Below are 25,108 nucleotides of genomic sequence, written 5' to 3' on the forward strand. Positions count from 1 at the left end.
TGCAGGAGGAGTTGGACATACCTATGTTCAGCTAACACTAGACAAAGTTTTTGTAGCACAAGTTAAACTGAACAACTCTATTTCCACCTCTTTATTTATACATCCACACCAAGTATATGATAGACCTCAGAGAAGGTCCTGGGAATAAAGAGGTGAGCAAGCTCTCCTGCCTTTAGTGGGTTTGATCTTATCCTGTTATCTTGTTCACACAATTTTGGTAGTTTTCTTAATGGAAAGTTTGGGATAGAATTAAAAGGAACAAAATTCTGAAAGTGCCTACAAAAACATTTATTGATATTTTGGAGTCAGTTGGAAAATTGATTTTGTCTACCTTATTATTAATTGCCTTGCAGTTTTAAATGTGCTGAGAAAGCATACTTCATCATTGCTACGGTTATGTAGATATAGATAGAAATCAGTTTACCTTATATTTCTTTCAGCAGATCTGTTGGTTTCTGTATATACACCCGGTTTAGGTGGATGTATCTGCCTATATTTTCAAAGTTAAAGATTATATTAGTCAGAAAAGAAGACACTTTTTTGATAAATTTAAATTTATTTTTAAAAATTTATGTACAAAAAGATTAGTGTTTGTTGGAACCATACCTGAGATAACAAACTTAAACTCTATGGGTCGGCAGGAACTCCAGTATACTGAGTTTGTAATTTAATCTATCTTTATCGCATATTTGTAAACCACTGGATATATCTAGACTTATAAGTTCTAAATACATTTATGTTGATTTTTTGTTCTCCATCAATAAAGCATTGTCATACTTTTCTCTATTAGATAACGATATAATATTTTAAAATATTAATTTTTGTTATGGGCATAAAAGGGATTTTTTTTTCTTAAAGAATTATCCCATTTGAATACTATCAATAAATATATTTGTTAATATAAGGTGGAAAAAAAAGTCTAAGTTTCAAGTACACCTACCACATTGGGAATGACCATACTAAACTGACAGAATGAAATTTTATTATGTTAGGTTCTGGTACAATTTAAGACTTTCCTCTACTCTTTTTAAAAGTATCTGGTTGACCTACTTATACATTCCTACTTGTTCTCAAGAAGCTATATTCAACTATCTTTTGTACTCCTGAGGACATGCGTTAATTACATAGGAAACACTTTCATTTCATATTCTTTCATTAAAATCATCTTGCTGTGATTAAAGCAGTCAGGATTTTAAAAAACATGCAAGTTGTCCCAATTTTATTTTTTAGATCATTGGTGGAATAAAGAAATTTGAGTAGTAAGTTCCTGTGAAATTTGGCTTCCTTTAAATTTAAACCAGCTAGTAGTTCTAGTGACGCTGATTTTAGATTAGAATGTCAGTGGTACTAAGGCCAATTAATTTTAGCCCCTTAAAAAATTCTATTCAAATTGGTATTTAATTACTCAATACTAGAAGTGTTAGAGGAAAAATAATGTAAGATTTAAAAATTGAGAAGATTTTTAAGAGATCATTATAACCATCATACAAACAAAAAGTTATAAATCTAATCTATATTTTAATTAGTTCAGTGAAGAAATATTCTCTTGACTCAATTAAAAAAATTATGTTCTCATCCTAAGGACAAAATTTCAAAGAGACTGTGCAGTTTCACTGAACAGAAATTCAAACCTGGAGTTTTAACACCTATTGCTACATAGTCCTGCTGCCCAGTCAAAGCTTTCTAACTGAAGTTACCCTCTTAATGAAGAAAATTTCTATAATTGTGACTACTAAAAAATAGTTCTATAGTTGTGTCTTATTAAAGAATAGTTTCATAATTGTGTCTTACATGGTGTCAAAAAAATCACCATCAAAGAGCAAAAATACAAAAGAAGCAACAGTAGGCAATCAAGCAGATCTAATGTAGTCAACCTTCATTGAGTTACCATTTTTAATCTCACAATAATAATGGCAATGTGAGGTGTACATCTCGAAAAATTGTTCAAGATATATTAAACAGTTTAAATGTAACACGTGGGAAGAGCTTCAGATCTCTGAATTTGTTTCCAAGTATCAATTATAGAGTGACAGAGATTCAAAGCTCAGAAGCAAGTCTATTTCCTGATTCAGAGACAAGTCAATTAGAAGATCTTTCAAAACTTGTGATAGTTTTGAAATAAATTACAAATCCTTTCACTAAAAAAATGATTAAAGAACTATCCAAAGGTATTTCTAACATAAGCAAGGATTTGAGTGATAACACAAAGTTTCAAGAACATCTTTCATCAGAATCTGTATCTCTTAGTGGGAAACTTAACTTGGAGCAAATATGAACCAAAAATACACTTTTAATATGGTTTGTAATTATATTATATATAACACATGCCAAATACATATATGTATTTATATTTGCGTATTAGGAACTAATACATAAAAGGCCTGTGTACAATCACTTTCTGAACATGAATATTGTTCTATTTTTATTCTGAAAGCATATTTTCTTTCTTTTTTTTTTTTTTTTTTTTTTGTTGCGACGGAGTCTTGCTCTGTCGCCCAGGCTGGAGTGCAGTGGCCGGATCTCAGCTCACTGCAAGCTCCGCCTCCCGGGTTTACGCCACTCTCCTTCCTCAGCCTCCCAAGCAGGTGGGACTACAGGCACCCGCCACCTCGCCCGGCTAGTTTTTTGTATTTTTTAGTAGAGACACGGTTTCATCGTGTTAGCCAGGATGGTCTCGATCTCCTGACCTCGTGATCCACCCATCTCAGCCTCCCAAAGTGCTGGGATTACAGGCTTGAGCCACCGCGCCCGGCCTGAAGGTGTATTTTCTTAAGACAAGTTAGCCATTAATATTCAAAGGCAAACATAAATAAACATATGTGTTGGGAAATAAAATTAGTAAAAGTTCTACAGGTGCTTCTTTAGGGAATGTGCACACAAAACATTCATGCTTTGCACACAGAGGGTCACAATCCATTTGCTTTCATTTCCCTTGAACTTCATTTTGTCAAGGAATTCTGTAGTACTAGGTCTTACCTATTATCCCGTCTCAGCTGGTTAGGAGAAGAAACAGGAGAACTGGGCTTTGGAGGTATTGGAGGGTGAACACCTGGTTCCCTTTAAAACAGAAAACAGCAGTTCATTTCCCCATGGAAACATGGCACATTTTAGATCTATTAACTGAATGCATTTATTACCTACATAAAAATATCCTTTGCATCTTACAACCCCCATGTGTGAGGTACTTGAAAGGTCAGAATCCATGGAGCACTAAACTTTAAAGAAGTCAAATATTTAAAAGACGTGTATTTTAAAAGTTTATTTAATCAGGTTCTTGAAAACCCTATCCTCTTTCACTATAGTTTGGACTATTCTATGTTCTTTAAATAGCTCAAAATTTTGCTAGTATATCTAGCTCTAGTCATGGCATTCAGGTCAGCAGTGCATGAGAACTGCAAATGGTCCTTGGGTATTAACATAAGCTTCTTTGGGGATTATGTCAACTATCAGGCTGCTATGGAAACAGTAAGAAAAGGCTTTAATTTCAGAGACCTCAAGGTAGCATTGATTTGAAGCTCTTAACTAAATCTGACTTAAATATTGTCAGCACAGGCCAGTTTGATGCTGACAAAGCATACATATAATCTACTGTCAGCCTAAACTTTCCAATGAAGCACCACGGCAGTCTCTGAGTTGGCAGGACTTAATGACGTAGGAACTGGAGAAGGGCAATTATGTGCACATTTTGGATGGAGTCAGCACCTTACTAGGGTGTGTAACTCCCATGTGTTCCCCACCACTACCACCCCAGCAGTTCTCTATTTGTCCTCAACATAAACTCTGTACCTAGTGAAAGAACCCTCTGATCCTGTGTACCCTTCTGGCTTCCGTAGCAAGGTAGGTAAGCGTGTGAGTAGGAGTCAGGCTGCCTGAATTGCCAGCTGTGTGGTAATGGGTTAACTTGATTCTGTTTCTTCATCTGTAATAATCCTTCTAATAGGATTGTTGGGGTATTGTCAGGACTGAATGAAATTGTGCTTTTATTCAACAAACATTTATTGGTAACTTTCTATGTGCAAGGCTCTCTGTGAGCTGGATAATGTCCTCATTCTCAAAGGCTTTCAATATACAAATAAATATATGTCAGAAGAAGAAAAGTGCTGTGCAAATAATAATAATAAAACAGAATAAGGAGATATAGACTGATGGGGTGGGAAGACTATTTTACTTAGAATGGACTGGGAAGGCCTCACTGTCAGGTGAAATTTGAACCAAGACCTGCAGGAAGTAATAGAGCAAGCCGTGAGGCTATCTGGAGAAAAAGCATATAAATACAGCCATCATTAGCTTAGAGATGGTATTTAATGCTTTAAACTGGCCGAGATCACTAAGGAAGTCAGTGTAAGTAGAGACAAAAAGATGGCCAGGGGTTGGACCTTCAGGCCCTGCAATATTTAGAGGTCAAGAATATGAGATGAAAACAGCAAAAGAATCAGAAGGAGTGGCCAAGGAAACAAGAATAATAGGAGGGCGTGGTATCCCAGAAGCCAAGGGAGAAAAGTTTCACAGAAAGAGTAATTGGCCATTTCAAATGCTGCTGTTAATCAAATAAAAACAAGGACTGGGAAGTTACCCTGGTTTGGCCAACAGAGTGGTCTTTGTAACCCTGATAAGAGCAGTTTTGATGGAACGATGGGGGGGGGGGGGGGGACAAAAACAAAACAAACAAACCTTTATACAAGTGGATTTAGGAAAAAATGGGAAGCAAGGAGATAGAGGCATTGAGGCAGTTTGGCAGTAAAGAAGGAAGAGAGAAATGGGTAGCTACTTCCAGGTTGATGGATCGAGGAAGGTTACTACAGCATGTAGATAGGATGACGAGAATGATCCAGTGAATCACTGATGCAGGAGAGTGAGGGGAAATTACTAGACAGATGACTTTGAGAACTGATGGGACCTAAGGCACAGTGGAGTGGCCGATCTTAGATAGAAGTACAGAGGGCTCATTCACAGCAGCAAGAGGGAAAGAACTAGATGGGTATAGCTGGGGTATATTCATTGACTCAGAGTGGAGAAGGTTCTCTTTTGTTTACTTCTATTTTCTCAGTAAAATAGTAATCAAGATCATTGATTCAAAGTGAGGAGGTTGAGTAGGGGTTAGGGCAGTGTGAGAAAGAAAGAGGGTGAGAAAATGGTTTTCTAGGCAAGCAGAAGAGTAAGTGGACCCTGGAAATGTAATAAGATGATGATGATGATGATGATGTACCATTATATAGGGTCATTATGTGCCAGAAACTTTTCTAAGCACTTCACGTATATTAACTAATGTAATCCTCACTGCAATCCCACACGTAAGTATTTTTCTTCTTCCCATTTTACAGATTAAAACACTGAAGCACAGAACATAAAGATAAATATCTCATGATGATGCAGCTCATAAGGGGCAGAGCTGGGAATCTAAACCGGAAAGTCTGGCGGCATAAACTCTCCACATGCTGTGCTGTCTCTTGAAGGATCCTTGGGCCATACCAATCGCTCAGTTGAGGTTAGTACTCATGGGCTTAAAATCACATTATTTGGCATTGTTTCCTCTTGCCATATTCAACTGGTTGGGGAGGAGGAACAGAATAGACTGAGAGTTGGATTTACCATTAGCCACATTTACAATTCAGCCAAGTGAGTGCAACAAAGAGAATGATGGCAAGGGAGTGGAAGGGGTCTGCAAGGAAGGGGTTACAATGGGGGCCGTGGAGTTTGAGATGGGCATGGAGGGAAATGAGAATATGAGTGGTTGGGACTGTGAAAAAACTGGTAGAATTAATGGACTGGTGATTGTGGTGGGGCTGAGGAATTCCTGGAATCAAAGGACTGAAGAGAGTGAGCTGGACAGATAGAAAGCAGGAGCCAGAGAGGGAAAGCTTTGAAGTAGAAGTCTTGTAATTTTGTAGGGTGTGTGATTATTTACAGGGCAAGATCTATCAATGGCTGCAGTAGTGGGAAGGACAAGATCATCGGGGAGAAGGTCACAAAAGTGAGAGATCGGGGAGGGGAAGGATCCTCTGCATGGATTTTGAAATCACCAAGCATTGTGACAAGAGGAGGGTTTGGGAAAGACGGTAAACCTGGTGCTGAAGTCTTCAAAGAATGAGCATGAGTGTCTCAGAGACCTTCAGATGACTCCAGAGAAGAAGAGAAGTTCACAAGGGCATGATTTCAAAGGAGATGGAGAGTTTCAGGGAGGCGGGAGGTAAAATTAACAGAAGGTGGTGATGAGAAGAAACCAGACCCCTCCCTTCCTCCAGACCCTGTGATAGGTCAGTTCAGAGGGAAAACAGCCTTTGCTGAGAGAGAGGCTGTGGAAGCAGGGTCCTCTGGAAGAGCACAACAAAAAGGTGGGAGATCATTCAGAGGGGAGGCTGAAGAGTGGAGGATTTTGGCAATGACAAATGACATGCTCAGCAAGGTGGAGTGGAAGGGTTTGAGAGCTCAGTGTGATATTAGGTTGGGTCAGGTTCAGGGAGGACAGAGCTCTGTGGAGATGGTCCGGGTGATAAGAAATGACCTGACTGGGGTTTCAATAAGAGACTATGGACATAGGGATGGAGGACATGATGAAATGAGTCTTGAGACCTCTCAGCAGAGTGGTAACAAGGCTGTGGGTGATGGACAGTGGAGCACCAAGCATGGTGGGTTTCTTGGCTCTCATGTTGAAGATGACATTGAAGCCAGAAGAGGGTGTGCATGCTTGGCTTCCACACCGGAAATAGTAAGTGCCTTTCGCTGTAGTGGTTGTTGTTTTCACCCCACACGACCCCAGCACTGCAGATGTGACAAACTCTTACCCTTCCTAACACACCCCACCATATTCTGTCCCCGCTGTGGAGCACCTCCTTCTTCCTTTCCCCTGGAAATTCTCTCGTTGCCCTTCAGACTTTGGCTTAGGAGTAACTATCTCCAGGGATATCCAAAGCCATGCTGCATACATCCCTACATTCCCCCATAACAACCCTCTTCACAGCACATATCACACTATTCTGGATTACACATGATATTCTGTTCCCACACTGGACTGAAAGTTCCTAAAAGGACAGTTATATCCCAAGTACTAGGATTGTGTATGACATAAGAATGGAGGAGGAAGTGATTGTCTGTATTTCTTCGGCAGAAAGGAAATGGGTACCAAAGAGGGATTTGCAACTTTCAAAATCTGTGCAAGCTTAGCTTCCTCAGAGAAATCCACTGTCAATCCCATTACAGAACACCTACTAGGTGCCAGGTACTTAGCTGAGTCATTGTGTTGTGTGATATTTCTGGAAGAGCAACTTATGGGAATAGTCTTCCCATCCTGGCTTAGTGGCAGATTCCACAGTATTTTGTTTGTATTGCTACCATCTTCTTTTCTCAGAGAATATTCTTGTGTTGGGTGTATGTATCAAGTGATCTTTAGTCTTTAGAGTCTTTAATGTATCTGTGTGGATTCATTGGTTACATGCTTTCCTTCCAGAGGCAGAGGAAAGGGGGAAGGAGATGATCAGTCCTGGGTAATAATGAGGCTGTACAGAACACTAGATATCTGAGGACAGGCAGGAAAGAGGTAACAAGGTGGAAAGGAGGATTACAAAAAGTAGAAATGGGATGGTGCCAAGCTTTACTTATGTTAGAGTCATGCTAATGACATACTCAATTTCTTCCATTTTAAAATGTCTAGGGCCTCAAAGAGGTGCATATGTGTTGCGTGGATCAGGGGAGTAGAGGTGAGTAGAAGTAGATCTGAGATGGTCTGGAGAATACACAGGAAAGAGAAAGATGGATATGTGGTTACGAAGGCCAAGAAAAGCGGAGGAGCATGTTTATTTCTGAGGGTGATGCATTTACACCCCTGCTGGGCCAGAAGCCAGGCAATGCCATGTTGACTTTCATTTACCTCAAAGGAGCTTTCATTTGCATCACTGCAATGACAGCCACAGATGACAGAACTCAAGCCCTGGGGTGGGGCGGGCAATGAGAGGAGTCATTCATGTCGTGCCAGGAGCATGATGTGATGCCAAGCAGGGGGATTAAAATGCAAGAGTGAGGCAGGAAGCTGTGGCCAGAATATTTTGAAGAGAAGGAAACAAGAGACATTCATTGGAATGATCTTCATTGAATTCTGCTTTGAGATGCGATGTTTAAGCTCGGGTAAGTTGACCCTGGCTCTCCCCTTCGCCCATCCCCAGACACCTCAAGACTCCTGCAGGATTTATGCCACCACACTAGTGGCTATCATGATGAGCTTTCAGAAATATAAAAGGTGAATTTCATGAGAAATATGTGAACACTTGCAGACTGTAGCTCAAAGGCCAAAGCTAAAAGAAATAACACTGTAAAGAAAGCTGTCTATATTATTTCATTTCCATATGCTGCTGCAAAGATCACATCTTTCCTCATGGCTTTTTTGCATAACATGCTTGGCTCTGTGACTTCTGTTCTAGTCTGGCTGTGTGAACATGTCTATTACTGCAGCACAAATCTAGGTTGAACAAAGAATCATTGTCTCTAATATTTAACCGTGAATTTTGTTTTCCCTTTTCATTGTGCTTAGCCAGGGTTTCAAACTGGTCTTTCTGATGTTAAATCCTTGCCTTTTTCTCTATATCATACTATAGAGAACCAATTCTTTTCCAGGTATTTTCACTGCAAATCTATTAAAAATTGATCGATCTGAAATATTTCCTTGCCCAAGGAAGGAGCCATTTGCTCAAAAAGCACTTACTCCACAATTGCCCAAGTTATAATGTTAGGACACATAACAGTATATTAGATGTAATTAGCCAGTCAAAGACAAGAAAAGATGTAGTCCATGCCTTCGAAGAGCTTGGAGAATGCAAGGCACATGTTCAAAAGAGTGGTTACTGTGATGATGACTGGCCAGTCAGTAAACCGTAACCTAGTAATGGAGCATGCCCTGGACTAGAATTCTAGAGATCTAGATTCTAGATTCTAGACTAGCTTTGCCATCAACTTTCTCTTTGACTCTGGAAAAAGCTCGGATTCCCTCCGAAACTCTGCTTATTTGCCTATAAAATGAAGTGATTGGCCCAGATCTGTGGATGGTAAACCACTACATGACTGAGGGAGGGTGGTGCTATTGCAAGGAATCCTCAACTCCACAAGTACCTTGACGTTCATGTACTGTGCTTTTCAAATGTATGTAGATGCTGTTGTGGTTAATAAAATTTAAATTTAAGTTGGCTCTATAAGAACATGAGTCAACTTTTATTGGTCAGTAGATACAAAGATACACAAATTCAAGTATTGATAAATCATAGCAGCTTTTTGTCCTTAGATGTTTTCTCAAAGACATAAAAATATTCCAACTATTATCAAGTGAACTAAAAAACAAAGTTCGCATTAAAAAGGAGTCTACTCAAAATGGATCACACATCTATATGTCAAACATAAAACTACAAACTTTTAGAAGAAACCAGAAGAAATTTTTGTGATCATTAGTTAGGCAAAGAGTTCTTAAACAATACCAAAAGCATAATTTATTTAACAAAACTTGATAAATTGGATTTCATTAAATTAAAAAAACACGTTGGCTCTGAAAAGTGCATCGTTAAGAGAATTGAAAAACAAGTCATACACTGGAAAAAATATTTGCTATTCACATACCTGAAAAAGGACTTCCAAGCACAATGTATTTTTTTAAAATTTCAAAACTCAACAATAAGTAAACAAACCAGCAGAAATAAAATCGGCAAAAGATTTAAGATACTTGGGCTGGGCAGGGTGGTTCACACCTGTAATCCGAGCACTTTGGGAGGCTGAGGCAGGAGGATCATCTGAGGTCAGGAGTTCAAGACCAGCCTGGCCAACATGGTGAAACCCTGTCTCTACTAAAAATACAAAAAATCAGCCAGGCATGGTGGCACGCACCTGTAGTCCCAGCTACTCAGGAGGCTGAGGCATGAGAATCACTTGAACCCAGGAGGCGGAGGTTGCAGTGAGCTGAGATCACACCACTGCACTCCAGCCTGGGCAACAGAGTGAGACTCCGTTTCAAAAACAAAAAAAATTTAACAGATACTTCACCAAGGAAGATACACAGATGACAAACAAACACATGCAAACATATGAAAAGGGTGTATGTCATGGGTGATTCCATTTATATGACATTCTGCATATAGCTAAGAGAGGAGACAGAGATGAGAGGACAAAGACGGGCTGCCAAGAATGAAGACAGTCCCAAGCAAAATGCTGGTCCTTTCACCCCCATCCCCCACTCCCATTGTCCTCTCCCAAACCCTATGCCACAGCATGTCCCCATCACCTATACTTCATAGTCAGGCCTCCCTGCCTCCCAGTCTTCTACCTCCAAAGCCATCTTCCACTCCCCTCCACACAATGCAAGCCTCCATTCCCTCAGGATGCTCTAATCCTGCCCAGTTTTAGCAGGAAAGAAACCTGATTTATATAATTGACAGTAAGATTTGAATGACCAGAGATAGCCCCTTTAACCTGTCATGCTTCTAATTGAGGTGAAATTTACAGTCTCTAGTAGATAGAACTTTCAACAATACTACTAAATGGTGCAATAACTTTTTTAAAAAAATCAAATTATTTGTTTTTTATGATCGGAGCAAGGTGACGTTTTTGAGAGTGCTTGACCCTAGGTGTCCTGATTCTCACAGCTTCTTTCTCTATCCTACTTTTGAACCTGGAGCTTCCCTGTTTTCTCATATTTCCAGGAGCTCCCCTGCCAGGGGCAGAGGCAACAGGGGCTCCAAGAGAGGGAGGGGAGGTGGGAACCTGGGTTGGGCAAAGCAGGGATGCTTTGTACTTGTTGTTTGAATGTATGAGTTACTTCAAACTAGTGTTAGGGAATCAGGGACTGTCTAAGCTGTTCCCATAGGACTGAAGAAACTATAATTCATGATAAAGGTTAAGACCTTCATTTACAGATTCTGAATTAGGTTTCTCCTTGTTCTGTTCAAACTACACATTTAAAAATAATAAACTTAAACTCAGGCTAATATTTTAATTATTTTGAATGTTTAGAATGAGCAATCTAGGCATTCAGGTAAGATTTTTAAATTACTGTATTTTGATATTTTATTGCGTGTCATAGAATCTTAATTTCTACACAGGAGATTCCAGTTAATATAAAAATTTTTTTGTTGAGATAAAAATGAGATGGATGTATTGCTTTTATTTAGCATGACATCAATTTTGTAGAAGATTTGGTACCAATAGAGTTAAAAATGTTGCAGCATAATTAGAAAGGTTACATTTTACCATTTATAGTTACAGACAGAAAAATATAACTGTAGTGCAAGGTTGCCATGGCAACTCACTTCTCAATCAGGATATTTTTTTCCTCCTCCATGTCTACCAATCAGCTAACAGGAAGTGAAATAACCACTGAAGGAGAAGAGGTCGAAACAAATAAGGATGAGAAATTATGTAGAAAATATTTATATGGTAATTTTCCTAGATGCGTTTCTACTGCTTTATCAAATATTATTTCCTTTTCTATCTTTAAAAATGATTCCAGAAAAAAAAAGCACATTCATTTCTAGTGGTGGCTTCATTATTGCTCCTAAATGAGAATAATGAATAGCATTCATAAATATTCATACTGTCTGTTAAGCAAGTACTTTAGTTTGGCTTCCATGAGGCTCTTAAATGAGCTTTACATGCCATTTAACCACTGAATCTCCAAGTCACCTAAATACACAGTCAAAATCATTTGAATTTATCATAAACAGAATACAAAAATTTAATGGTAGGTTCTGATATCAGAAAGAAATTCGACTTTCCAGAACTGTTATTTCTCTAGTTCCTTGTGATGAACCTGAATATTTCTCCAGATGGCTCCTATTATTCCCTCCATTGGCTCACGTCCGGCAAATGTTACCACTCTTTTAAAAGTCTCAGAGACAAGAAAGTGTTTAAGAACTTGAAAAATGAAGACATCCCCAAGTGTTTGCTGACACACTGCTTTGCCTCAGGCTTTCAGGCATATCATATAACAAAAGAAGTGGGAAGAGGGGAACATGGCTCTGACTTTCTAGTAATTTTCTACATTGATGACACTTGCACTTTCTTTTGTACATATTCCAAATCTACGGCATATGGTCAGAGCTCAGATTACATAACAGCACAACATTAACTCTTAAAACAGAAACATGATATTCTAAAAAGGTACTTAGGCTCACCACAAATTATGAGTGGATATCTGCGCATAGTGTCTTACATTAAAAGACATTTTCCCACATAATATCAGATTTGGAATTACTGGATTTTCTGCTATCACTAAACATAATTGATAAAGGATAAATGCAAAGAATGTCCCATGGATGGGAAGCCCATAGTTTTACACATACAAATACGCTCACATAGACATGCCCATATACCCCGTACTCTCTGGCACTGGAATTTCGCTCCTCCTCTCCTTTCTGCCTGAAATGCCTCTATCCATACCTCCCCCTTGCATCTGGCTTACTCTTGCTTGTTTTTTAAGGCTTACCTCTGGCATTGCCTCTTTTGAGCCTACTCTACTCCAGATACAATGTCTACTGCCTCCCTCTCCACACTCCACATATTTTGCGGCTACCTTGACCTTTGTGTTTATCATACTCCTGAGGACCCTCCCTTGGTGAGGGCCAGCCTTCAGGTTTAACAATCCTGGCTCAAAATGACTCCCTGCTAGAAGTTGAGTTTTTTCTCTGTACTCCTTTTTGTACTCCTGGCATCTAGCAAAGTGTTTTTTTTTTAGCACATAGCCAGAGCTTGACAATTGTTTTGGAAAGGGAAAGAGACAGAGACAAGGAGAAACAGAGAGGGAGAGAGAGAGGTGTTACTTAGCACATAGAATACAGCACAACTACAAAAAGACAAGATAACAGGTTGAGGGAAATTCATTGTCTAGTAGATACGAAGAAATATTAAAATAATCGATCAGCCAATATGTACTTATTGACAAACTACTATGGATACATTTACTTGATGATTCAAAGAGTTATAAGATGATGCCATTTAGTTGATGAGTACACTGCAATAGTAAGCGATGTGTCAAAGTAATGCACAGTTAATTGATAAATGATAATCGAAGATAATAAGCCTTCTGAGTCTAAATGACAAAAGTCACACCTTAGGGTGTGAAAGCTTTGGGGAGGAAGTAAAATTCATGCCAGACTTTTTGACGGATGGCTTGGTTTGAGATGGTAGAATCCATTTACCTGCACTGCCTTCACCCTATCTACCTCTCATTACACCTTACCTTTACCATGTAACCTTAGTCCCCCACCACACCTGATGTATAGACACACATCAAAGTTCCATTTCCATTTTCTTCTCATTTAATATTTTCTCAACAGGTGTCTTTACTCTATAAAGATACTACATTTTAAATCCCTGGATTCATCCCCAAATTGGATCTTCAGAAACTGCCTTTTACCGGAGCACACTCCTTCCTCCCCTCTAGGTGTTTATCTTTGCTTGGGAATCACTGATACAAATATATCCTGCCAGTGTCCCAGACTCTACCTGCTCAAAATAAAGCACAGTGTCAGCTGCTTAAGACCAATTGTGTACTCCCCATTCTGCTCCTATTTCTTCCCACATTGATTAGTGGCATTACTATGCTTAAAATCACCCTGGGCTTGAAAACCTAGCATTGTGTAATTTCTCTCCTTCCCCCAAATCCCACACCCCTATGGGGACCTGATCTCTGAGTTCCCTGCTAGAAGCTCTTCCTACAACATCAGATTTCCCAGAGAAGACTGATGTTCTTCTTATGCCCTCACAGTTGATCTTATGGTATGGTTATTTGTACATTCATATTCTCCAACTTTTGGGGCTATAAAGCTGCTGCCACTTTTCAGAGTTCTCTGCTCTGGGACTCCCATCATGATGCTGAGTGATATCACCTAGACATGAAAGCCCTTTCTCTGATCCCTCCTCCCCCCGGAGTCCCTTCACCCTCCTCCCTGGCTGGGTGGTGGTCTCTTTGCGGTTGCCTTTGGAGGTTCTCATGTGGTGAGTGACTCCCTCAGAAGCAAAACCTGTGAAAGCACCAGCCAAATTAGGCTTGTGGTATGCCTCTGCCATCTCACGGTCATATCTTTTTTCTCCATCAGCACCCTAATCCCTGGAACTCACTGCAATGATGATTAAATAAACACAGTAAGGAACACAAAGAGGTCCATGATAGCTTTGATGTTTTAAGTGTGGGTGTGGCTGAATATTCAACTTACGATAACACAAGAAAAATTTAATTTTAAAAAGTAGCATAGAATGCCTCTCAAAAGTGAATATGTCATCGTGTTTGGTTATGACAATAAGATTCTCTAAGAATAGGCTAGTGCAGGAAGAAAGGAGCTAACCTCCCCGACGTAAGTAGTTAACAGGAACTAGGGGCTGGAGAGCGAAGGTGGAAGAAAGGAGTGAGGGGCTGTTGAGGAAAACAGCAGCAGGTGAAGGCCTGCAGAGAAATACCAGCCAACAAGAAATGCCCAATAACAGGGATGGCCAAAGAATTTATGAACAGGGATTTCCAATATTTCATTTTACGTAGTTTGGTGTAGGCTTCTGCAATATATTGCTACCACTCCCACCATCCCATATCTTTACTAAGACTTTATCCAAGTGGCATTTGGACACATCAAGGAAACTATAGCTGGTTTAGTGTGGAAGTGAGAGAACAGGACAGAGGTAAGTCAGAAGTGAAATACTGAAGGGAAATCAGATCAAAACGTGGTGATATGGTTTGCCTCTCTGTCCGCACCCAAATCTCACCTCGAATTGTAGTACCCATGGGCCCCTGAGTCAAGGGTGGGACCAGGTGGAGGTGATTGGATTATGGGGGCAGTTTACCCTATGCTGTTCTAGTGATAGTGAGTGAGTTCTCAGGAGGTTTGATGGTTTTATAAGCATCTGGTATCTTCCCCTGCTTGCCTTCACTGCATCCTGCCACCATGTGAAGAAGGCCCCTGCTACTCCTTTGCCTTCCTCCATGGTCATAAGTTTCCTGAGGCCTCCCCAACAAGGTGGAACTGTGAGTCAATTAAATCTCTTTCCTTTATGAATTACCCAGTGCCAGGTATTTCTTCATAGCAGTGTCGGAACAGACTAATACACATGACCATGCCCTTTCTCACCAGTTCTATTCAAGAGAGTATTGGAAGTTCTGACCAGGGCAATCCAGTAAGAAAAACAAATAAAGCATATTCGAATAGAAAGAGAGGAAGTCAAATTGTTTTTGTTTGCAGATGACATGATCCTATATCTAGAAAACCCCATCGTCTCAGCCCAAAATCTTCTTAGGCTGATAAGCAACTTCAACAAAGTCTCAGGATACAAAATCAATGTGCAAAAATCGCTAGCATTCCTATACACCAACAACAGGCAAGCAGAGAGCCAATCATGAATGAACTCCCATTTACAATTGCTATAAAGAGAATAAAATACCTAGGAATACAGCTAACACGGGAAGTGAAGGATCTCTTCAAGGAGAACTACAAACCACTGCTCAAAGAAATCAGACAGGACACAAAAAAATGGAAAAACATTTCATGTTCATGAATAGAAAGACTCAATATTGTGAAAATGGCCATAGTGCCCAAAGTAATTTAGAGAGTCAATGTTATTCCCATTAAACTATCATTACAGGAGAATGAGATAGGAGACCGGGTTAGGATAAAGAAGGATGGATTTCATTTTGAACACATTGAATTTCTGGTGTCTTTGAGACAGTGGGCAGTGGGCAACTCAGAGAAGAGATCTGGAGCAGATATAAATGAAGAAGTGGAGAGCACACAAATGGCCACTGAAACCCTGTATCTGGATGCTGCTGTTGAAAGGCAGAGCACAGAACAGGAGGAGAAGAGGGACTTGGAGCCTTTAGGAGCATCAACATTTAATGGCTTGGTAGAAAATGATGAGGAAGCTGAGGAGACTAAGGAAAAAGGGCTGAGAAATCAAAAAAGAAAGAAAATCCAGAAGAGTGTGTTGGGGGAGTGTGCTCGTTCTCGAAACACAACAAGAGAGATTTGATAAGGGCATAAAGAGTCAGTGGTGCCCTTTGAAGGGTGACTTGGTCATACAGACTGATATGAGCAATGTCATCAGTGACTTAGGGAAAGCTGTTTCCTAATGAACTAATGGTGATAGCAACCTGCAAATGGAGATGAAAAGCAACATCAACTCTTCTGAGAATGTTGGCCAAGATGGAAGAGAGGAAAGGTGTCAGCTGAGTAGGTTTGTAATATTAGGCTATCAAATTTTTAGGAGCTATATTTTTTAAGATAGAAGAGGTTTGAACATGGAAAATGGGGAAACCAGTGAAGCAGGACTTTGATCAGAGAGGCAGGAGGAGAGACAGAGGAATGTAACAAGGAACAACAGTTATAAAGCTAAAATTCTGATTCAGTCTTGATTAAAATGAAAATAAAACATGCTCTGATAAGAAGACTTCAAAGGATAATCTGCTTGGCATGTCTTGATAATTCAAAACACTCTATTGATTATTTCCATTCTTAGCAAGAGAAGAAAGAAGACAGAAAACATCAATATCCCAATGGTTGAAATCACAATGACCAAGAAGCAAGCTTGGAAATCAGCTAGAAGGGCCAAAGGTTTTATTTAAGTTAAAAACTTTACATGCCATGTCTTGCTGTCATGAATTACAGCTACTCTCTTGAACATTTACAAAAATAGGACTAGAGGCTTTCAAAGATATTCAAGTCTTAACTCCAAAATTTTGTTTGATCACCCAGGTCTGAACTCTCTCATTGCATAACTAATGTATACCATACATAAAATGACACTTCTCAGAAAATTTCATTTTTTCTTTAGCTATAAAATATGAAAATTTTAAAAAACTCTCTTTTCTCATTTCAGCTCTACTTAACCTCACCAGCCTTATGTTAATGATAAACATATAATTACATGTAAGTATAGTTATAGATGTAGATGTAGGAATAGATATATTAATTATAAAGATAGACTAACATAGTTATAGGCATAGATATACATTTAAACAAAGGTATGATATTATGAGCTCTTCTGTTGATAAAAAAATGTTTAAGACCTTTTGGGTGTGGTTTACATTGTGCTTGTAATAGATTTTAATCAAAACACAATACAACACAAGTTTTTAATCTGAACTTGATTTCTTCCATAGTATAAATTAAGAAAGGAACAAATGAGAGATGGGATAACCCATGGTGTTAAGGGCTACAGAGAGGTCAAGGGAGGAAATTCCAGGAAAAGGACTCATTGCTGGATAACAGGGGAGTTTGATGGTCTTTTCAATTGTGCTGCACAGAAAAAGATGTATGGGAGAAAATGAAATTTCAGGGAAAGATTAGGTGGTGAAAAAAAAGCTCGCAAAACTAAGAACAGAAAAAGTGAGGGTGTCAGTCTTAAGTGAAAATTCTTCTGGAGAAGATGGGAGGGGAGAGAAAAGGAGGAGAGGTGAACACCAGTGTATTAGTGAAAGATAAAGGAAACGTTTAACATTGAGCTATTAGCTAGTGTTATCAATCATAGCCCCTCATTTTTATCTGTTTTTGACCTATTTTCATTTTCTTTGGGCTCCTCTGGGAACAAAGATATCTTTGTGAAGCCTTTACTCCCTTTCATCATTTAATAATTGCTTCTATTTTTCAGCATTTACTAAAAAGGCTGTTTCTCAGCCCTGGGAATGCACTGGCATTAAAGGTGAGAAACGGAAGCTGTACTTTCAGCTCTTCCAAAGAAAACCACTTCAGAAATCAAAGGCATTGCTATATTGTTATTATTCTCTCCTTCCCCTGAAGGCTTGGCATGACATATTTTTGATGCTCAAAGAGAAGTCTTTTCATTTAGCCATTATGTTAATAATCTGTGACTCTAAAAAAGGAATGGATATATAAATTGATCAACCTAGCCTAATAATCTCCTCTTTCCCTTAGTTCCAGAGCTATGGATCTGAGCCAAGAATCAGAAATAGGAACATTGTAACTCATTTCATCTCCCATGTAAATCACATCCAGCAATGCATAAATTGTGAGGGAGGGCAGAGAGCCAAGCCCCATCAGCTCTGTGCAAACAGATCCACAACCTCAACAGGCATTGATAGCATGAGATGTTAATTCATGAATAATCCTTCCACGTTTTTACACTGTTATATAACCAGTTGCTTTTTATAATGATATTGGAATAATGAATAATTGGAATGATGAGCTGAGGACAAAATATGAAGTTATTTTAAAAACAGGTAATAAATAGATCTAAGAAAAGTACCAGTTATTCTCTATCAAGACAAAAATGGATGGATCTTAACAATACTCAGAAAAAATAATAACTAGGAGAACTCCTAGTTAACATTTTCCCCACTTAGATAGCTCCTTATATCAAAGGTATCACCCATAAGAAGTATCTAATAACAGCCTGAGGGGAAAGAATGTTTTAAACTCCAAATGTAATTCATACATGGCAGTTCATGTAATTGGAAGTCATCTGTAAATGAGCAGGTTCTAAAATAAAACATTGTAACAGTAGGTGAATGTGACTCCAAGTTGTGACTGCTCAACATGTTATAAAAATATAATTTGATTTAGTTATAGATGGGTAGACAGACAAACAGATAGACAGACATAGGATGGATAGATAGATACATACATACATACATGTAATGATAGGTATAAAAAAAGTAATTCGAGCTCTTTCTATTGACCAACTAGAGTTTATTTACATCCTTATAGATCTCACTCAAATTATTGCAAAATACATGTATTTCTAAATATATCCATTACTTGGAAATGAAAGAGACATTAGAAGTCTGCACGGTAGATGAAAATTTTATAAAATAAGCCAATCTAATATTAAATGAGCACATAGTTTAATAGAATTTTCTTTTCCAATAGTCAGAATTAGAAAAACTGATCCCATTGAAACATGAAAATATTCTAGAAGTTGAGACATAAAAACATCTCTGGATACCTGAAGAGTAAACTAAATAGAAGACCTGTTTTTGTTTCTGAGTTAGTGATGATATTGATTATAGAGCATGCTTCTTTAAAGACCAGAGTGTAGGTTCTATGTTTTGTTCACTGATATATCCCAAGATCCTAGAATAATATCTGGCACACAGCAGTGTTTATTAAATATTTATTACATTGAATTGGTGCTGGCATTCCTAGCATGGAAATAGTAGAATAAGGTGTCCTCCACCTGATCTATCATTTAGTTATAACTATTACTCTCAACAACAACAACAAAAAAATTAGAAAACACTCATTTGTCACTTAACGTTTATGAACAACTTGCCACACATAACCTCATCCAGTTCTCCAGGTTCTGCACAGCCTGGAGACAGCTGGGCACCAGGAGCCCACATTGGAACCCCTGTCTGATGCCTGACTCTGTTCTCTCCTGCTGTCACTGTTAAGGATTAAGTTGTGTCCCCTCTGCCCCCAAAATTCACATGTTGAAGTCCTAATCCACAATTCCTCAGAATGTGACCTTGCTTAGAAATAGGGTCATTGTAGATGTAATTAGTTCAGTTAGGATGAGGTCATACTGTAGTAGGATAGACATGATTAGTTGCGTCATAACAAAGGGAAATTTGGACTCAGATGGGCACACAGGGAGAAGGTCATGTGAAGATGAAGGCAGCAATCAAAACAATGCTTGTACCAACTGGGCAATGTCAGTGACTACCAGGAAACCGCCAGAAGTTAGGGGAGCCCTCACAGTCCTCAGAAGGAACCAACCCTGATGAACCCTTGAGTATGGACTTCTGGCCTCTAAAACTATGAGGCAATAAATTCCTGTTGTTTAAGCCACCCAGTGGCACTTCGTGGCAGTTTGCGGCACCCAGTTTGTGGCACTCATTTCTTTTGGCTGTAAGTAATCCTAGCAATCTAATGCAGCCACCTACTTACTCCTAGCAGTTTGTCAGATGTCCTACCAGGATACTTGTAGTCCTGACCTTACTCCCACTGGACACCCTCCAGTACAGAGCTGAGAGTTTACGAGATTGCCTCCAATTTATCCCAAAGCATCCACAATTATATGTTGTCGATGTCTGACATGTTCTTCCATCTAATGGCACAGCAATTATGCCCGACACCTTTCCCTTACCGTCTCCTGGTTCCTGTGCTTGAAGAGGCATTGTAACCTGGAGGGGGCGGTGGAAACCAGGACTGCCTGTTAAGAAATGACACAGTAATAAACATGGTGGTTGAAAGGCTGACCCCGCCCACATGCCTGAAAATAATTTGACAGTTAAAAAGACAATGAGATTATGCCAAGCCTTGGAAGTAAAATGAACACTATTTCATAAATGAAATAGGAAGTAACTGTCCTATATTCTAGGCTATCTGTTCCTCCAAGTAAACTTCTTTTCTCATTTCCTTTGGCACTAAGTAATGTGGACATTTCTTTTAAAAATAAATCTAAAGCAAACCTGGAAAATAATGACAATTGTTAAATCTAGATAGTAAATTCATATATGTTTATCATGTTATTCTCCCTGGTTTTTTGCATGTCTGAACTACACAACAGAAACAACAATCTTACACTCTACTCAAAATATATATAGTTTTATTTTTATTTTTATTTTTGAGATGGAGTTTTGCTCTTGTCACCCAGGCTGGAGTGCAGTGGCGCAATCTCGGCTGACCACAACCTCCGCCTCCCAGGTTCAAGCAGTTCTCCTGCCTCAGCCTCCCAAGTAGCTGGGATTACAGGTGCCCACCACCACGCCTGGCTAATTTTGTATTTTTTAGTAGAGACGGGGTTTCTCCATGTTGGTCAGGCTGGTCTCAAACTCCCGACCTCAGGTCATCCACCCACTTGGGCCTCCCAAAGTGCTGGGATTACAGGAGTGAGTCACCACGCCCAGCCTCAAAATATAATTTTTAAAAAACTGTGGGCCAGGTGCAGGGGCTCACGCCTATAATCCCAGCACTTTGGGAGGCCAAGGCAGGTGAATCACCAGGTCAGGAGCTCAAGACCAGCCTGGCAAAAATGGTGAAACCCCGTCTCTACTAAAAATACAAAAATTAGCTGGGCGTGGTGGCATACGCCTATACTCCCAGCTACTCGGGAAGTTGAGGCAGAGAATTGCTTACACCCGGGAGGCAGCAGTTGCAGTGAGTCGAGATCACGCCATTGCACACTCTGCTTCCAAAAAAAAAGAAAGAAAGAAAGAAAAGAAACTGATAGAAAACTCTGACAAGTAAGAATATTGAAAGTGTATGTGAATATCATAGCAGCACTAGCTTCAGTTCTAACCTCAATTAGAAAGATGTCCTCACATCACTAGGTCATAATTTTAGTTGGTAGCAATAGCTAAGCAGAAAGACCAAGATACGAACGAAAACTGAAGATACTCAGATGAGAACGGTATGTACTACAGAAGAAAAGGCAGACAGGAAAGCTGGCCTTAAATTGTTTAAGTAGGTCTCTTCTCTGAGCCACTGCAGAGCTGAACTAAGACAAGTTACGAGTCACTCAAGGCAGATCCCAGCTCCAGATAAGGAATAGATGCTACCCAGGAGAGCAAGTCAAAGATGTGTCCCAAAATAATGAGAGTCTTATTGCTGGCTTCAGTGACCCTGAATTATGCCCAAAATGTCAGAGGAACGATTCTTGCACTAGGCAGGAGATTGAACTGACTATCCTAAAATTTCTCTTTCAAACTTAGGAATCTGTTTTTACCAGGCAAAGGGTCAAGGGGCATGAAATTTGGGTTCAAGGGAAAGATGAATCACATTTCTGAGACTCTGTAGCCTCAACCAGAATTTTGTTGAAGGAAAAAAATAGAATCAGTCATTTTTCTCCAGTAGCACCATGGCAATGTCAGCCGGTCCATCAACAAACATTGAGTACCTACCCTGTACAGAGCATGGACCCAGGTACAGACAGGGAAATTGAGAAAATTTAAAAACACTGATGTTTGTAGATGTTTGTAAATGGTTATTTTCCATTTGCATCACAATTCATAGCCCCGGGTTTTTTTCAACATGCAAACCTCTCTTCCACCATCATGTTCTGTCTCATGAAGAATATTTGGTCACCACTGGTCCAACTACTCCTCCGTGCCTGCTAATTACATAGGACTCAGCACCAGCAGAATGTGGGAGACCATGCAAAGGAGGTCGGTGGAGGAGGCAAGAATCAAACAAATACAGGTGGATGTCTCCAGAAAGGGTCTTTGACTCTGCATTTGGAAGCAAGACCAGCCCAATCCACAGAGTGGAGGTGGCATCTCCACATACAGGCCTGTTTCAGGAGCATGGCAGCATGTGGCCCTACATTCATCGTTATTTCAGGTTCAGGCATTCCCAGCAGCAACACTCCATGAAACATGCTACCTCAAGTAGTTCGCCATTTAACATGTGAGCTCTATCATCTAAAACATTTCCTAGAAATTCAAGGCCCTAAAGGAACTGAAAACAAGACTCTATATTTGAGAAAGAGATTGTTGGGGGAAAGAGCTGAAGTTCGGGAACAGCAGAATGTAGATGCTGGATCCCCGCCAAAGAGAGGAGGAAGCTTTCGAATGCTGCCTGGGAGTTTGGTGGATGACTTGCTGCAGAAATGAATAAAGAACAGTCTTTCATAGTATATCAGCAAGAGGCAGACACAGTGAGTTCATTGTACCTCTTCTTTTTTACAGGAGTAGTAGCAGAAGTGGATGCTACGGTGTTGGAGGTGTTTGCATTCAATGAACCGCCAGGTTGCCTGTTTAATGACAAGAACAACAATTAATCACACTCTCAAACTTTTTCATTTCAGCCTCCCTTTGAAAAGTCTTAAATTCTACTCATATTCCTGCCTGCTCTCTGTTCATCATAAAATGTTTCACTTGAGGATGGAAAAACAGCCAAAAATCTTCTCCCTTAGTTGACATATTTTAGAAGTTGTCAGGTTCTCACAGAACTAGCTAAAACTAAAAGAATAAAGGAGTGATTCATAAAATGACATTAACTGTCTGAAATTCACACCAATCAATTCTGGCGTGCTACAGATTCAGATTTCTTTTATTCCTGTGATTGTATTGTGACTAATTATGTTGAAGATTTTGCATTAGAAAAATTTTAAAATCATACCATCTTAAGTCTCTATCTAGCATTTATTCATATATGCAGATCCTCAAAAATGGAAGTGACCCAGGCCCGTTGCAAGCTCTGAGAGGTGTGATCCAGTGTATAAATCACTTTATACATAAATAGGAATTCAAAAATAAAATAAGTTTACAAATATGTCTGATTTGGGCTGCTTGTAACCACCAGTAGTACACTCCAGGGAAAATGTATTTCATTTAAATAGATTTTTAGCCCACCCTATGATTTCCCAACTCAATTTTCTCTGAAGGAGGAGGCGTAGATGTGAAGGGTGGGTAGGGAAAGAAATGAGGTGTGGAGGAAGGGTTAATTATTGTGCGAGTAGAGAGAAGAAAAGTCCTGTGGGGGAAAAAATAAGGAGTCTAGATCTTAATACAGAAGAAGAAAGAAAGGATCACCTAAGTTTTGTTGTTTGGTTAGAGTAATGATTGGAAATCTTTTTTTCTGCAAAAGTCCAGATAGTCACATTTGGACCTTTGCAGACCATTTTGGTATTGTCTTCTACTACTCAACTCTGCCAGAGCAATAGGGGCATGGCTGTATTCCAATAAAATTGGCCTGAGGTGGTTTTCTCTGGTTTTTCTTGAACATGTAAAAAGAAATATACTACAATTAGAAAGAATACGTACAACTTTGTTACTTCTGGTGATCTAAACATGGACGTGCTCCTGGTAAATGAGAAAGAAAGCAAAGTTTGAACAATGAAGAACGAACATTTGCATCTATTTGGAATTATTCTTGAATTTAGAGTTATTAAAAGTTAGACATTGGTGAGAGAAAAAAATAGAAAGTATTATATTTTAATAAATTTCATAAGATCATTTCATGATTTTGTCTCTTGTACTAGAGTCCAAAGAATTTTTTTTCTTCTGAAAATTTAGTGTCGTTTAAGCCCAGTATTTTTATTTGTTGGATTCAGTAATTTTCCTTAACAATAATAATGTAAAATTTGCATTTGCACCTATTTCATAATTTTGCCACCAGGACAACTTAAACAGAAACATAAATGTGGTAAGAATGGTGATTTGGAGCTACTAGTGCTCTTGATTTTTAAGCTAAACAACAAGATTTTATTCTAGCCATGCACAGGATTTTTACTCCTGAATTTCTGCAATAAAAATATAGAGACTAAGAATTTACAGAAAGATATCAAGTAGGATTGAAGAATTGCAAGTACATAGGTAACACTTAGAAAAATATTATACTTGAGCCTTTCCCATAGTTAGTAGATACTGGTACCTATTGGTTAGTTGTTTATCCAAGGTATTGGCCTTATATGTTTTAGCAGCATCATTTCTGTCTGAGATCCTTTATAAAGAAACAAGACAAACGTCTGAATAAACATTTAAATTGTCAAACTCCTTTCAGACCATTTTCATGCTAGAATAGCTTAACAACATAACCTTTCTCCCATAAAGAGAACTATTTTTCAAGTGTTACATTTTAGAAAATTTTTAAATAAAAAGAAACTACTTATGACAAAATCTACTTATGACGTTGTTTTAATAGAGTTTGAAATTTTATTTTATTATTTTATTTTATTTTATTTTTTGAGACAGAGTCTTGCTCTGTCGCCCAGGCTGGAGTGCAGTAGTGTGATCTCAGCTCACTGCAACCTCCGCCCACAGGGTTCAAACTATTCTACTGCCTCAGCCTCCTGAGTAACTGGAACTATAGCCACTCACCCCCACGCCCAGTTAATTTTTGTAGTTTTAGTAGAGAAGATGTTTCACCACGTTGGCCACACTAGTCTTGAACTCTTGACCTCAGGTAACCCACCCGCCTCCACATCCTAAAGTGCTGAGATTACAGGTGTGAGCCACTGCGCCCAGCCTAAAATATTAAAAGTGTTATGCCTTTTGCCTGTTTGTCTTTCTGACTCATCGAGCATTTAACTCATTAACTATTTTTGTTTTCATTATTGTCTAATGATATATCTTGTCAATGACAGTACTTCCTAAGTCAGTGAAAGGCGTCAATGAAATACTTTTTTTTTTTTAAATGGTTTGTGGCATAAACAATATTATATGTTTGTCAAACATATTTTCTTTTCTTCCTGAGCAATC

General features: G+C 39.0%; 1 protein-coding gene across 1 annotated transcript in view; it reads right to left on the reverse strand.

Annotated features, from left to right (window-relative positions):
• The window catches only part of SCEL (sciellin), a 110,022-nt gene that overhangs the window by 54,600 nt on the left and 30,314 nt on the right, over window positions 1-25,108 (reverse strand). Inside the window, exons 6-11 of the mRNA XM_023185525.2 lie at window positions 24,282-24,350; window positions 23,672-23,710; window positions 22,579-22,659; window positions 20,053-20,118; window positions 2,977-3,057; window positions 425-490 (exon numbers count right to left, since the gene is read on the reverse strand). Of these exons, the coding sequence (XP_023041293.1) occupies window positions 425-490; window positions 2,977-3,057; window positions 20,053-20,118; window positions 22,579-22,659; window positions 23,672-23,710; window positions 24,282-24,350 (402 nt within the window). The remainder of the gene's footprint in view (window positions 1-424; window positions 491-2,976; window positions 3,058-20,052; window positions 20,119-22,578; window positions 22,660-23,671; window positions 23,711-24,281; window positions 24,351-25,108) is intronic.

Source organism: Piliocolobus tephrosceles, chromosome X (assembly GCF_002776525.5).
Source record: "Piliocolobus tephrosceles isolate RC106 chromosome X, ASM277652v3, whole genome shotgun sequence".
NCBI classification, from domain to species: Eukaryota; Metazoa; Chordata; class Mammalia; order Primates; family Cercopithecidae; genus Piliocolobus; species Piliocolobus tephrosceles.